Consider the following 16,524-nt stretch of genomic DNA (forward strand, 5'->3'; position numbering starts at 1 on the left):
GGGTATACCTCAAAAGTGAGAGAGGGGGAGAAGGAAGGGAGGAGGTGGCTCGAGATTGGGGATAGAAGGGAAGGGGTAGGTAGGAGGGAGGGATGAAGGAGAGGGGGAGGAGGAGCGAGAGGGAGAGGGAGGGGCAACAATACCCCCTCCCCCCACTTCGCTTCTCCCCCTCCCCCAACTCCTCCCAACCCCACCACCACCGAAATGACGAGCCGAGAAGGCAGCGAGTTGGTGTGTTGGTAGTGGTGGTGGTAGTGGTGGTGGTGGTGTAGCAGGTGGTGGTGATGGTGGTGGTATTAGTGGTGGCAGTGGAGTCTCGCTACCATATACTCTCCCCTTCTCCCTTCTTTATTCTCCCTCATACTTGGATTACACTTACTCCTGATCCGCCATGACAGCTGTCACCCTTGCAATATACGAGGTAGGTATGGGTGTGGCACCATTCCATGCAGGATGAGAGGTTGCAAGTTTGACGGTGTTTGGTGTAGACTGTAATGCTGAAGTGTTTACCTCTGTACGGGTGTACCTCTGTCGAATGTTTCACTATAGAATGCACTGCTATGACAGGTACTTTGTAGGGAGTATCGCAATCGAATGTAAAGTTGCAGGCTGTTTAGCTGTACACTTCTCAGAATGTAGAATACAATCTATTCTAGAATCGAATAGAATGTGGTGTAAAGGGTACTGGATGTAGGGATGTAGGGTGTAAAGGGTATAGGGTGCGTGGGCGTGAGGTTACGTTAAAGTGTGGTGTCTCAGAATGCAGAGGGTTAATGGATAGAATGTGAGGTTATAAAATTGTGAAGATGTGCGTGCGATGACGTAGAAATACATGGAGTGATGAGGTTAAAAAGTTGTTATTGTGCCTTGTAAGAGTGAAATAGTGTGAGAGAGCAAGGGTGGGTGTGTGAAAGTGCAAATATATGAGGGCATTGCGGTGTGACGGCCAAAGAGTGTAATATAAAATGGTTGCGAGGGTGTAAGAATACAGGGGCTTAAGAATATAAGGTTGTAGGAATGTGAGGGGTGTAGGAATATGAAAGTGCAAAAATGTGAGGGTGAAAGAATGTGAGGGTATAAGAATGTGAGGGGATATACGAATATGAGTAAATAACACTGTGATAGTGTGTTTGAGAATGTAAGAATGCTAGGGTGTGTGTGAGTGTGTGTGTGTGTGTGAGGGTGTGAAAATGGTGAGGTTGTAGTTATGAGACGGAATATATCTTTAAAGTTGTATATACTTGAGGAGTATAAGTGTATGCACCGAGGTAAGTGAAGCTTGTAAGCTTCACAGTCAATATAAAACCCAAACACACTCCGTCACCAAAGGCTATTTACCATTATTTCAAGAACCTTTAAATTAGTTAAGTCTAAACCTAACTCAAGTGGAATTTTATTGTAATGTAACATATTTGCTAGTGTTACAGCAATGTAACATATTTTCAAGTGCAACAACAATGTAACATATTTTCAAGTGCATCAAACACGTAATTTATTTTCAAGGGCATCACCATTATAACATATTTTCAAGTGCATCAGCAATGTGTCATGATATTCTTTTGTCTAGATAAATTTAACATTTTCAATTTTTAGCAGAAACTTCTCTTATGGACTATGGCGCGAACATGCCTCTGAAGACTCCAAGTTTTAGATAACCTTTAATTATCACATCAAGTCACCCACTCTGAAAGACTAAATAGGGTTACACTTTTTACAGTATTTTTATGGGTTATTACATATCGTCTGAAATTTTATGGCAGAAGAAATAAGTCTTTTACAAGATGCTTCTAAGACACGTGTACGACACAAGTGTCTCGTTAAACGTGGCTCTAGGAAAGCCCCAGAAGTCTGAAAGACTTGTTATTTTTGTTCTTGTTCTTGTTGTCTTTGTTGATGTTTGCTGTAACTGGTGTTAGTAATGTTGGTCCTAAAGCTGTTGATGTTACTGTTGATGCAGTTGTTGAGCCTGTAGTTGTTAGGGTTGATGATATTGTTGCAGATACGTGTCTTCCTGTAGCTAATATTTATGATATCGTTGCGGATGCATTTCGTGATGTTACTAGTATTGATGATATCGTTGTAGATGCATGTCGTGATGTTGCTAATATTGATGATATAGTTGTAGATGCATGTCTTGATGTTGCTAGTATTGATAACATTGTTGTAGACGCAGGTCTTGATGTTGCTAATATTGATGATATAGTTGTAGATGCATGTCTTGATGTTGCTAGTATTGATGATATCGTTGTAGATGCATGTCTTGATGTTGCTAATATTGATGATATAGTTGTAGATCTATGACTTGATGTTGCTAATATTAATGTTGTTCCTGCTGTATTTGCTGCTGCTGTTCTTACTGCTTCTCTTCTTACTGCGGTTACTCTTGCAGCAGCAGCATCAACAGCGACAAATTATTCCGAATGGGTTACCTTTTTTGCCACTTTATACTGTTTTTCCCGTTGGTGGTACTGTTGTTATTCCCTGCGCTTCTGTTGCGATTGATGTTGCTGCTGTTGCTATTGGGATTGATACCGCTGTTGTTGATGTCGCTGTTGTTGTTGTTTATGATCATGCATCAGCTGTTGTTACTGTTGATTCTGTTGTTCTTGATAATACTCTCACTGTTGTTGTTATGATACTATTGATGCTTCTGGTGCTGTTGAAGTTGATGCTGTCACGGGTGTTGTTACTGATGCTATTTATGCTGATGTTTTTTGTAGTTGATGATGCTCTCACTGCTGTTGTTGATGATTATGGTGCCACTGCTGTTATAATTGATGCAACTGATGGTAATAAAATTGTTGAAGATGATGCTGTCATTATTGATGGTACTGAATTTATTGTAAGATAAAAACCCACACTTACGTATCTGTGTACTTCAATTAAAGATTTACACCAAGTCTGTCACACTCTCTTGAGTGCTCTGTCAAGGTCTGAGTGTGTGGTGAGGACGAGCCTTACACCTAAACGGCTAATAACGTTGTATTAACTGCTGGTGTTCTTCTCGGGATTATCTCGACTACCACCATCACACCTCAATTCATCGTTTCTTTTACTACTTTCTCTCTGGCCCCCTATTGTCACACTATTCACGTGCCACATTATCACGTGCGAAAAATAATTTCGTCACCTTGTCACGAATATTACATTCGCCACCAGTAACTTCGTCAATGATAGTCTTTGACTGGTATTATAACTTTTATTACAAATTACTACTAAGAATATTGTCAATATCATCTCAAATTACAACCACAGTAATGACGCTAAATTTACCACCACAATATGCATTGCCAACATTATCATCACTGAGGTTTTCTGTGCCATCACTATCATCACCCGCGATTAATATCACCGTCTGTACCAACACCACTATCACCGCGTCTTCCGCTATCCATCCAACTCAGCGACCGCCACACTATTGTCACCACTAACACCACCTTTACCCCTGTCACTAGTACTTCCACCATCATAACCAACACCATCAATTCCATCACCAAAGCCGCCGAAACCTCCACTGTTGTCACTACCAACACCACAAGTTTTACTACCAGTTCTAATATCACCACTGAAGCCACCACCCAGACCATCACTACCAGTTCCAGCATCAAACAATCACCACCACTACAACCACCATTACCACCGACTCATCTACCACTTCCACTACCCCAAACATCTCCAACACCTTATCCTCCGCCCTCACCACCACCTTTACCATCGTTAACCAGCATCAACAACTCTCATCAATAGCTTTACTATCACCAACAACTTTATCCACCAAATGATCACTCCAATAACGAAAACTAATGTTCACATAAGTAAGGGATGTTGGTGGCGTTATCAAAGTAACATGTTTTATGAAAAAGTTCCTTTGTGCCTTAAAAATAATGCTGTGCAATAGCCCTCAGGAGACTAAATGAAAACTGGAATGCCATGTCCGCAGAGTTATCCACTAATATTGCCCAAATTGTATGAACTATGATAAATATTGTTCTAGGAAAACTTAGTACTTCTCCCGACAGCGCTAGTATGGCAACAATTATCTATCCATATTGCTTGTATTATCAGTAATTAAGCTCTTCTACTATTTCTTGCATGCGTTACACATTACCCAAGTCCTAATCTTCATACAACCCAGTGACGGAACTTGTCACGTGAGTGCCACAGTGAGGGAGGGAGGTGCTCTTGAGCAAGGCGTCGCCCTGGCTCTGTGCAGTCGCTGAGGTCAATATTGTGGGTTGCAGGGTGTGGTGCACGGTGGTATTTGGAGCAATTGTTTGGTGTGCAAAATTGTTTTGCGATGAGTGTTTGGGATGTTTTATGTGTGTTACAGTGTGTATGGAAGTCTTGCACTGTATTGTATTGTGTTGCGTTCATTGTAATGTGTTACGATTGAGTGTTATATGTTGTGGTGTTGTTTCGTGATGTGTTGAATCGTAATGTTACGATGTGTTTTAATGTTTTCTGGTGTACCAGAAGTGTGTTGTTTGGTTTGCACTGTACAGTGTTATTCGGTTTTGTTGTGTATTTTGTTTATTAAATGAATTATATCATGCTTTAGTTGTTCCTTTGTTTTGTGCTGTGATGAGGCTATTTACCATGACCTGTGTTGTGGTCCATTGTGGTGTTTCTGGCCCTGAAGTGGGGTGTGGCCTGTTGTGGTGTTTCTGGCCCTGAAGTGGGGTGTGGCCTGTTGTGGTGTTTATGGCGCTGAAGTGGGGTGTGGCCTGTTGTGGTGTTTCTGGCCTTGAAGTGGGGTGTGGCCTGTTGTGGTGTTTCTGGCCCTGAAGTGGGGTGTGGCCTGTTGTGGTGTTTCTGGCCCTGAAGTGGGGTGTGGACTGTTGTGGTGTTTCTGGCCCTGAAGTGGGGTGTGGCCTGTTGTGGTGTTTCTGGCCCTGAAGTGTGGTGTGGCCTGTTGTGGTGTTTCTGGCCCTGAAGTGGGGTGTGGCCTGTTGTGGTGTTTCTGGCCCTGAAGTGGGGTGTGGCCTGTTGTGGTGTTTCTGGCCCTGAAGTGGGGTGTGGCCTGTTGTGGTGTTTCTGGCCCTGAAGTGGGGTGTGGCCTGTTGTGGTGTTTATGACGCTGAAGTGGGGTGTGGCCTGTTGTGGTGTTTCTGGCCCTGAAGTGTGTTGATGTCTGCAGGTAAGTATTTAACAATTTATGATGTATCGTGGCGCTTTCTGGTAGGGATTCTGCTATATTGTGTAGCCACATTATGTCGCTGTGTGTAGTCTGGTTACAATGTTGTTGGTAGGGCTATTTCTATTTGTATTCTGTAATTGCGTGCTCTGTATATAATGTAATTATCAGGAGAAAGCACCTAGCCATTATGACTGTGTGTCAGTGCGTGTTGTTTGTGTGTGTTGTAGAGGGTTGTAGTGTTTAGTGAATGGTGATTTGGTAATTTGGTATTTGGAATGTATAAGGGAAGAGTGTGTGTTAGTGCTGTTAGTGTGGTGTGTTACTTACGGGAAGTTGTTTGGCCTTTTAGTAGCACTTGTTGTATATGGCAATGCGTAGTGTGGTGTGGTGAGACGTGGTGTAGCGTGGTGTAGTGAGGTGTGGCGTGGTGTGTGAAATTATATCGCGTGATCGTGTGATGTGGTCTGGTGTGATGTGGTCTGGAGTGATGTGGTATGGTATTGTACGGTGTGGTGTGTTGTGGTGTGGTGTAGCGTGGTGTGTGAAATGATATCGCATGGTGAGGAGTGGTGTGGTCTGTTGTGGTGTGGTGTATTGTGGTGTAGTGTGGGGTGTCAAATGGTATGGCTTGGTGAGGTGTGGTGTGGTGCAGCGGGATGTAATATGGTGTTTGCTATGGGATTTTACTGTACCTTGCTCATTTACTGCTGTAATCTACATGTACATGAGGGGTCGGGCGTCATCTCCTGAGACCCACCCTTTCCCTCAGACCCATCATTTTGTACTTTAATACAGTGGCATTGTTCTTTGGGTTCTCATAAAATTTATACATACAATCATGTATTGTATTATCTACATATACTTCTTCATCCATCTATTTCTACTTATTTATAAATCTAATAATGAATGCACAAAATAAATTTTGGTTTCTCTCTCTTACTTATCTTTGCCCCCCTCCCCCCTCGTTTTATCCTATCTGTAACTATTGTTTATTTTTTCTGCTTATTCAATTCTGCTTGGAATCTTGTACGTCCTTCGAATTTCTCTCCTATTCCTCCTCTGGTAGTAAGCTCCACCTCGCTCTGCCTTTATTCGAAGCTTAGTTCCTTCAGCTGTGACGATCTGCGTAGGATTGCATTGGAGGTGTTTTTTTAAGTTGTAATTTTCTTTCTATGCCGTGGCTTTATACTCAAACGTGGATCTCATTTGAGTTGTATGTAGCTTTCAGAAAGCTGTTTTGTCAATATCAGGAAGTCTGTCTGGATAATAGCAAATTTGATGCAGACTGCTAATGCTATTCTATAAATGTTTGCTAATATTATATTTGAGATTATTTTATGTTCTATGGCCTTTCTCCCTTTCTGATTCAAGAATATGCTACCCTTTCATTCTATACTTCTGCACAGTTCTTCTTGCATGTTTCCTTATTTTCATAACTTTACACATATATGGATTAAAGCCCAGTTGTTGTTTATCAGTGTTAGAGAAAAATTCTGATGTGATTATTCGTAATAGTTTAGAAGCAACTGCAAATATGGATATGAATGAATGCCAGGTCCTTCACATATGTAAGGAAAGAGCACTTGCTCCAACCCTTGCAGTAATTCACTCGTTACTTCACAGTAATATTTCCTCTCTAACTTTTACATTTGTTTCTGTCATGAAGTGAATTCCCTAAGTACTGTTCTAGTTGCACTAGCCTGCTTTTCCAGCCTGAGTAGAGACAGTAGTCAATTATTCACGACAATCGATGAAATTCACAACAATCGATGAAATTCACAACAATCGATGCAGTCTGCACAGTTCTCTCTCTCTCACACTCTCTCTCTCTCTCTCACACACACACTCTCTCTCTCTCTCTCTCTCTCTCTCTCTCTCTCTCTCTCTCTCTCTCTCTCTCTCTCTCTCTCTCTCTCTCTCTCTCTCTCTCTCTCTCTCTCTCTCTCTCTCTCTCTCTCTCTCTCTCTCTCTCTCTCTCTCTCTCTCTCTCTCTCTCTCTCTCTCTCTCTCTCTCTCTCTCTCTCTCTCTCTCTCTCTCTCTCTCTCTCTCTCTCTCTCTCTCTCTCTCTCTCTCACACTCTCTCTCTCTCTCTCTCACACACTCTCTCTCTCTCTCTCTCTCTCTCTCTCTCTCTCTCTCTCTCTCTCTCTCTCTCTCTCTCTCTCTCTCTCTCTCTCTCTCTCTCTCTCTCTCTCTCTCTCTCTCTCTGTCAAATTTTCGATTTCGATCATCTTTAATAAAATTCAAATAAGTATCCCATATAGATTTTTCCTCACGTGAAGAACAGGTTTAGCTTGTACTAGGTGCACTTATAAGCCTCCTTCGGTGCCTTTACTCTAACAACTTGCAAGTGGCTCTTGTTGGTAATAATGACCAATATTATCTTTGGGTAATAGTTAAGAGGTTGTTGTCTTTCACATTTCTTGTATATTTCATGATGTATTTTTCTAAAATTCTGGCAGTTCTCTCCTTTCAAGTGGTTTAATATTATAGCAAAGTGTCTACACAGTGTTTCGGCTGTCTCTTTTGTAACAAGATATATCATGGATTGTTGATTGATAATATTCAATTATCTTTCGGAAAGTCCCTCATATTCGGGTATCTCTCATTTAAAGAATCTCAACCCTAGCACCATGTCAGGATCAAGATTTAAAACTTCTTGAAGCCATGTGCCCTCCCCCATCCCCCCACCCCCATCCCTTACCTATTCTATTTTATTTGGGTAGATCTATGATCAACCTCACAGTTATTTCCTCCATATGTGGCTTTGAAGCAGCTTTGGTTGAGCAATTGCCCTGGATGCTGTGAGTCTCATACTGCGTCTTCATTACTCTCTTAGTTCCTAAGTATTATGTCTTGATCATGTATACATATTGTGATTTCTTTCTGTACGCTTCTTTTTTCATTCTTTTACAACCTCTTCCTTTTCCTCGTATTCCACAGATTTTGCTTATTAAACCATTAGCAAAGGCTCTCCTTGATGTCTCTCCAGAAATTATATCTCCTTATTCTTTGAATTCTTGACATGCTGCTCCTATATTTTATCCCTCCCTCTTTGTTTATTGTTCAATGTTAGTACACATTACAACAAATACAACTCGGGGGTTAACGTTCTTCAATTGACATTTTGTGCTCAATGGTCTCAACTTCAGTGTCATTATGCGTAAAATCCAAAACTATGCTTGCTGGTTGACCACCCTCTCTGCTTCTTGTTTCCTCCTTGACATGTTGTTACTGAAACTCCTTATTAACTACTTTCAGTTTAGTTCTTCATATCTCTTCTCTTTTAGGAAAAAAAAGATCCGTTCTCTAATTTGAAAACAATGAACTTCTTTAGGGCTCCTTACTTGCTAATTAAATTTAGCCATGTTTGAAATATTTCGAAACTAAGACATTTGACATGAGTCTGTTGTCTCTCTACAACCCTGATTAATTGTAAATGCATTCTCTATTAATGTTTTTGTATCTTCTCCGGGTTATGTGTATCCCTCTGTGTGATTGTAGGACACAGTCAAAACCACACACATTCTCCTTCTATGGAAATGATTCGCTCGTAGCTGTTTGCCTCCTTAATATTCCTCAATGTTTGGCTCCTGTTTCCAAGACGCTATTTGCCTCTTTAATATTAATTATCCCTACAAAACACACGTTCCCTTGACAATCCTCCCATTTGTTTCCTTCATGTTTGAAGTATCTGACTTTCCCGGGGAAATGCTGCATTAGTGATCGTTCCAGTTATTTTAGTCTCTACTATTGCAATTATAACAGGGTTTGTGTACAAATATTTTTCTCTGTGTTACAACATTGTGGGTTCTGTTACAACATTGTGGTTTCTGTTACGACATTGTAGGTTCTGTTACGACATTGTAGGTTCTGTTACGACATTTTGAGTTATGTTACAATATTGTGAATTGTGTTTCAGCATTGTTGGCTAAGCTGACGTGTTTTCTGAAGAGTCCCGGTGTGTACTGATACACTGTGGTACACTATATAACATGCTGTGTTACTGAGGTGTGATATTAAGATGTACTCTAACTGTAGTATAAAGGTGTATAATCATTGTAGTGATAAGATATACATTCATTTTAGTATTGTAGTGTGCCCATGATATGTGATACAGCGCTGAGGCATAACACTAAGGTGCAGCGCTGAGGCATAGCACTGAGGTGTAGTATTGAGGTGTAGCACTAAGATGTAGCACTGAGGAATAGTACTGAGATATAGCACTGAGGTGTAGTACTGAGGTGGAACACTGAGGTGTAGCACTGAGGCATAACACTGAGGAGTATCACTGAGGTGTAACACTGAGGTGTAGCTCTGAGGTGTAGCACTGAGATGTAGCACTGAGGTGTAGTACTGAGGTGTAGCACTGAGGTGTAGCACTGAGGAGTAGCACTGAGGTGTAGCACTGAGGTGTAACACTGAGGTGTAGCACTGAGGTGTAGCACTGAGGTGTAGTACTGAGGTGTAGCACTGAGGTGTAGCACTGAGGTGTAACACTGAGGTGTAACACTGAGGTGTAGCACTGAGGTGTAACACTGAGGTGTAGCACTGAGGTGTAGCACTGAGGTGTAGCACTGAGGTGTAACACTGAGGTGGAGCACTGACGTGTAGCACTGACGTGTAGCACTGAGGTGTAACACTGAGGTGGAGCACTGAGGTGTAGCACTGAGGTGTAACACTGACGTGTAGCACTGAGGTGTAACACTGAGGTATAACACTGAGGTGTAACACTAAGGTATAACACTGAGATGTAGCACTGAGGTGCACTGAGATGTAGCACTGAGGTGCACTGAGATGTAGCACTGAGGTGTACTGAGATGTAGCACTGAGGTGCACTGAGATGTAGCACTGAGGTGCACTGAGATGTAGCACTGAGGTGTAAAACACAATCAACCTGTTCTCTTGAATAGAACGTCGCTTTTGGCCGTTTGCCCGTATGGCCGAATATGGACGTAATTTGAAAATGAAAAAAAATGAATATAAATTTTGGATTTTGTTTTTTCAACAACAGCATGTTAAAGGTCCTCTGATAGGTTAGGTGGGCAGGAAAATCTCATAAAGTTTCAAAACGGTATGAAAAACGTTAATGGAAAGAATCCTTTTCTAAGCTTGCCGAGTGAGCCGGAAGACTCAAACAGAAAACGGAACAGTACGTCACTTTTGTGAGTCGATTTCATTTCAAATTACGTCCAAATTTGGCCATAGCGCGCATACGAGCGAAAAGTGACGTTATTTTTAAGAGGACGGGTTGAACATTGTGGTGAGGAACTGAGACATACCACTGTGGTGATGGAATGAAGTACAGTTAAGGTGTAGTGTTCAAGTATATCCTTCCCTTCGATATTACTCACCTGCGACCCTTCCTCCGTCTCCCCCATCCCCCCACCCCTCCCATCCCCCTCCACAACCAATACAATATGCAACCCCCCAACTTCCCCCCCCCCCAACTCTCCTCCCATCCCAACAGCACGCCATCTCCGTTTTCTCTCAACCAACTGTCATCACAGAAAATGGATCTAACCTTCATTGACTCCTTAATGTATGCCTCTTTTCTAATTCTGTGTGCCTCTTCCTTGCGATAGTAGCAATAGTTGTAGTAACAATAGTGGTAACTGTAGTTGTGTTAGTAGTTTTTTTGTAATGGTAGTAGTAGTAGTAGTAGCAGATAGGTAGAAATAGTAGTACCAGATGTAGTAGTGTCGTCGGAAATAGTGGCAGCAGAAATTTTATTATTATTATTAGTAGTAGTAGTAGTAGTAACAGTAGTAATAGTAGTGGTAGTAGTAGTAGTAGTAGTAGTAATTGTAGCAGTAGTAGTAGTAGTAGTAAGAATAGTAGTAGTAGTGGTAGTAGTAAGAATAGTAGTAGTAGTGGTAGTAGTAAGAATAGTAGTAGTAGTGGTAGTAGTAGTAGTAGTAATTGTAGCAATAGTAGCAACAGTGGTGGAATAAATAGTGTTGACATTTTTTTAGTAGTTTTGACAGATGTTGTCATAACGCGGCGTTGGTAACAATTGTACCGCCACGTATCTTGCTCATGTACTGTGCACCTTACATGAGCAGCATATGTGGGCGTAGAATTGTTATCAACGCTTGTAGTAGAATAGGTAAATATAGAAGAGATAGACAATGAGTCACAATAACGCGGCTGAAGATATGATGACCAGAGCACACATCAGAAGATGAAGAAACGATCAGGTTCTTTCGTCTTGGTTCGTCTTGGATAATGGTTCAAGACAGACCGAAACGTCGTCCTTTCTCCATCTTCTGATGTGGTCATCGTAGAAGAGGTAGTTAGTAGCAGTAGTTATAGAAGAACAAACAGAAGAAGGCGTAGTACGTGTAGCAGGCGTAGTAATTATTCTAGTGCAAACCAAATAACGATGCTCATCAACCTTATATTCAAACCTGTATTTACCCATGTATTTTCTGAATCTAAAATTAATCAATTTACATCCATTTTTTCGTGTTCAATTTTGTATCGATATATTTATTTTGTAAATTCTCTCCTTTCTATATCTTTCATCTATTTTTATTCGTCAATCTTGTAACACTTTATTTTTTAACTTTTATAGATGTAAATTAAGCTTATTAAGTCCCTTTCGACAAGATGTTTCTATTTCCTTAAGATACATCTAATTCTTTGGATTATTCTTATTCTTGGGATTAATATAATTCTTCATATTAATGCAATTCCTGGGATTAACTTTAATGGGTGATTGTGTGTATTTATCTTAAAAATTTTAAAAAGAATAACTTTGATAAAAGACACACATCACTCTCACAACTAACAATTAACTTGCATGCTGCAGATGAGTGAAACGAAGGAAGAGGCGCTGTGCAACAACGCCCAAAACCACCGGCAGCAGCTCCTGAACCACCAACAGGAGCTAGAGCGCGACCTGGAGGCGGGGTCCTGCGCTGACGAGGATGACGAAGAGGAGGAGAACACCGACGAGGGCGGAGAGGGGGAAGAGGGTGAAGGAGTTGAGGAAGGGGGCACCCCGGACAGCAAACCCAAGACCATCATCCCTCCCCTGTATAACGTGGAGCCCGGGTGTACGGCCCTCGGCTGCTACTCCGCCATCGCCACCTTCATCGTCATGACTATCGGCATCGTAGCGCTGCTCATGTACTCCTCTCCGCCTAATGTTACAGCCGAAAACCTGGTTTTCGACGGTGATCAGATGACCACCTTGCCCGCCTTCACCACACAGCCGGACTCGAGCCCGCAATAACCCCCTGTGTATCCTCTTCGCTTGCTTCTGCCATCGTTGGCTCCTCCTCGGTGATGGCTATCCAGCAGCTCTTCCCTTGCCTGTTAGAGAACGTGTATCTATTCAAAATATTTCGCATCATCGTTTTCCCTCTTGATTCACCTCTATCACCTATCATCCAGTTTGTTTGCTAGAAATAATGTTATGATCTATATTCATCGTGGGTTAAAACTCTGAAGGCTTAGAGGTGTATTTTCATTCATTCTGTTTAGAAATCGCTCGCTATCCCAATTATTTCCGGTAATTATTTTTTTTTTTCTGAAATTACTGTTTATAACAATACACTGTTGTTTGGTGTGTTGTTTACTGCCCTTCACTTGAAAATAATATATTTTTGTTGCATTTTGTCTGTTGATGTAGAAATCTCCAGCAATTATGTCTTTTTATTTTTTATATTCATTCATCTTTCTATGTTTTATGGAATGGTGTTGGTATGGTGTTACTATGGTGGTATGTTTTCATGGCCTTTGGGGGCTCCACCCTTCACGTTATCTCTCTTTCCTCCCATTGCAATACGGACAGTTAAGTGCCCCAATACTTAATGGGGCACTTAACTGTCGTCGTGAGTGCTTGTTGAATATCTTTGTTCTTGAGGTGTGTGGGGGGGGGGGGAACAGACTTCCCACTTAATGAAAGTATTTGTATTGCTGCTCATTCTGTTATCATTCAAGGGAATTGTCCATCTACACTCACACACACACACACACACACACACACACACACACACACACACACACACACACACACACACACACACACACACACACACACACACACACACACATACACACACACACACACATACACACACATTACGTAATTACATATAAATATAAATAATATATATATATATATATATATATATATATATATATATATATATATATATATATATATATATATATATATATATATATATATATATATATATATATATGTATGTATGTGTGTGTGTGTGGAAAATAGTTATCATTTCATATAGAAATCTAAATATTTATACCGATATTGAAACAAGGTAGTTTGTAGGTCCTCCCATAACTAGTTTCATAACAAAAAACTCGTTTGTCAGCCACTAAAATATTATACAGTAATAGTCTCTCTAACTACAATGCCATCATGCTTACTTTTCTGTTGATTTTATAATATTGTTATGTGTGATATTGTGCCGTGTACAATGTTTTTTCAATAATCTATGCAATCGCTCACTGGTGAGTTAATCCGCTTATCTGCAACTCTAACCAATAATAATGATCACTTCATGTGAAGTTTTCTTACAATTATTATCAGTTAAGCAACAAAATGTAACAAAAATAACATATATACAACCTATTACATATTTATAAGAATGACAGCAAAAAATAACTCAAATATATATATATATATATATATATATATATATATATATATATATATATATATATATATATATATATATATATATATATATATATTTATTTATGTCCATGCTTACGTTAGGATATATATATGTATATATATTTTTAATTCACATCCGCCGTTGCTGCTTAGTGCATCCCTGTCTCATCCACCGCCCGATCCATCTCAGCCTCGAAGGCTTAAATCTCAGTTTCAATGAGACTAGATCACGTTTTGTCCATTGTTTACGTGAGAGTTTTTAACAAAAGTGTTGGTTAGTAGCTCTATATTGATACTTTATGCCTGGTTCAGATCCCTCGAAAAGAATGTGGAGGCTACCATGTAAACAAACGAATGTACCAATCACGAACTTTCTCTCACTGGGAAAGAGCCAATCAGACGCCTTAGCGCCGCATTACATCGAATAAACCAGCAAATCCTAAATCTATGTGCATTTAGCAAATATATATGTATGAGTGTTATATCAAATCAAATAAACAAGGTTGATCACTTGTAAATTAAAAAATATATTCCTGTACAAAATTGTTTATTGTTATATTTTATCTGTTTGGAAATTGTTGTTACTAGTTTGTTACAAAAATGTTAAATGTCTTTTTTAAGTTGATAAAATCATGTTGAAATGTTTACTCAAAGTCGTGCAAAGAGACAAAAATTTCGTCCAAATATGTTACACTCGAACCAAAATGACAGTCAAAATACAGTAGCCTTAACACGTCAGATAAAACACAGCCAACGACGTGCAAGTAATGTGAGCGTAGCCATGCTGAACCTGTGAATGATGTTTACATCTGTGGGCCCCTGGCCATGGTCATTGGCTTCGTTCATTCGTGGTGTTGACGTCACTCGTCACGTGATACAGCATACATCCAGTCCATAGTTGTTCCTTAGAACCACAAAAGAGAGTGAATTATTATTAGGTTTGATCAGGACAGCCTCAAGATGGATATAAAAGATTGGCACAGTTCTTCCTTACATGACTAAAGGGAAATATGAAAGATCACTGCTATGTTATATATAAGATCAAAGTTACTCTTTTATTGGTGAGAATAAAGTCAGAGTAAAACTAAGGTGAAAGGTTACTTGGAAGTAACTAGGATAAGAATTAAATATCACCTATTAAACAGCTCAAATGTGGGTGTTTTAAATTTCACCTTGATATAAAGCTTATCCTGAAAGCTATTCAGAATATTCGTGCATCATCTTGCACTATTGTGTTGACGTCGTCAGTAACACCAGTTGCTCCACACACCTGCCTCTAATACTTGCCACTGCATTCTTTAACCACACTTGGGTGTGTAGCACCTCTAGGGCTATCTTAGCAATTTAATGGTGAGAGTTATTTTCCATTTACCTTCATCAACGAAATCAATTAAATTCTTTTCCTCCAGCAGTCAAAGCCTAAATGGTTCCCCTGAAAGCAAACGACGTCTTCTCTTCTATTTGCGACAAACGTATATATTATCTAAGTACCAGATACGTCCTTTTTTATATGTAATGGTGTTTCAAGTCCATCCTTAGCATTATTTTAGTTCCTCTTGCGATACATATAAATAACTTGGAGCTCCTTAACCAAGTTTAGTATATATTGGCAAGTATATAGCATATATTCGGCCTTCTCTTTCATTGCTGTTTTCAAAGAGGTGCAAATAATTAAAGAGGTGTAAATAATTATTCTTCTAGAAATAAATATTCACCTTGAAATAAAGACAAGGTTTCTTCAGATTCAGAAACTCTTTAGTGTGGTCATAGAATCCAGTGAAAACGCTCGCACTTATCGGTGAGATCTCATATTTAAGCACAGCTCAACATCACAATGACACAATGCAAAGCCTGGAAACAGAGTGCCACCTTGGATGACAAAGTTCTATAGTTTGAAGGCAAATAGGCAACAAGGTGACAGACCAAGTCGTCATTATTTAACGACTCATTGAGGAATACATAATCTGAACAGTGTAATTCCCATGTGGCAAACGTGCAGCCTAATTATTAAAGTGCCAGCCTAGGTGACACTGTGCCAGCCAGGATGACACAGTGACAGACTGACATGGTGACAGTCTAAATAAAACAAAGCCACTGACACAGTCTCACTAACACAGTGCCATTGTCACATTGATAATCTCATTGTCACAAAGCCACTGATACAGTGATAGTCTCAGTGACACAATGTCACGGACACCGATAGCCTCACAGACTCAGTGCCATTGACATTGCCATTGACACAGTGATAATTTGATTCAACAACTGACATATAATTACCTCTGTAAAAAAAACACTGGACAAGTTTGAGTGATGTAGGTCCATTTTAAGTGGCCAGGATAATTTAGAACAAGGCAGGGCCACCTTAGGTGACAGAGTAACAACCTGGGTGAGACTGTACAAGCCTGGGAGATATTGTTCCAGCCTGGATGACAGTGTACCAGCCTCGGCAGCTCTGTACCAACCTAGGTGACACTGTACCAGTCTGGATAACAATGTACCAGCTTGTATAACTCTGTACCAGGCTGAATGATACAGTTCTACCATGGATAAGCCAGTGGCAGCCTTGATAACACAGTGCTAGCCTGCACGACACAGTACCAGCTTGGATGACACAGTGACAGCCTGGATGACACAGTGACAGCCTGGATGACACAGTGCCAGCCTGGGTGACAGAGTACTGAAACATATTTAAAAGCGAATGCATGCGGAGAAATAAATATGACTGATCAAAAG

At 40.3% G+C, this 16,524-nt stretch overlaps 1 protein-coding gene across 1 annotated transcript; it reads left to right on the top strand.

The window, feature by feature from the left end:
* Positions 1-247: 247 nt before the first annotated feature.
* On the top strand, positions 248-15,268 carry LOC123745779 (uncharacterized). Its single transcript, XM_045726760.2, has 2 exons — positions 248-421; positions 11,953-15,268. The coding sequence occupies exons 1-2, from the start codon at positions 392-394 to the stop codon at positions 12,376-12,378; spliced, it is 456 nt and encodes a 151-aa protein (XP_045582716.1). The 5' UTR covers positions 248-391; the 3' UTR covers positions 12,379-15,268.
* Positions 15,269-16,524: the final 1,256 nt, after the last annotated feature.

The sequence above is a fragment of the Procambarus clarkii genome, chromosome 10, assembly GCF_040958095.1.
Source record: "Procambarus clarkii isolate CNS0578487 chromosome 10, FALCON_Pclarkii_2.0, whole genome shotgun sequence".
Taxonomy (NCBI): Eukaryota; Metazoa; Arthropoda; class Malacostraca; order Decapoda; family Cambaridae; genus Procambarus; species Procambarus clarkii.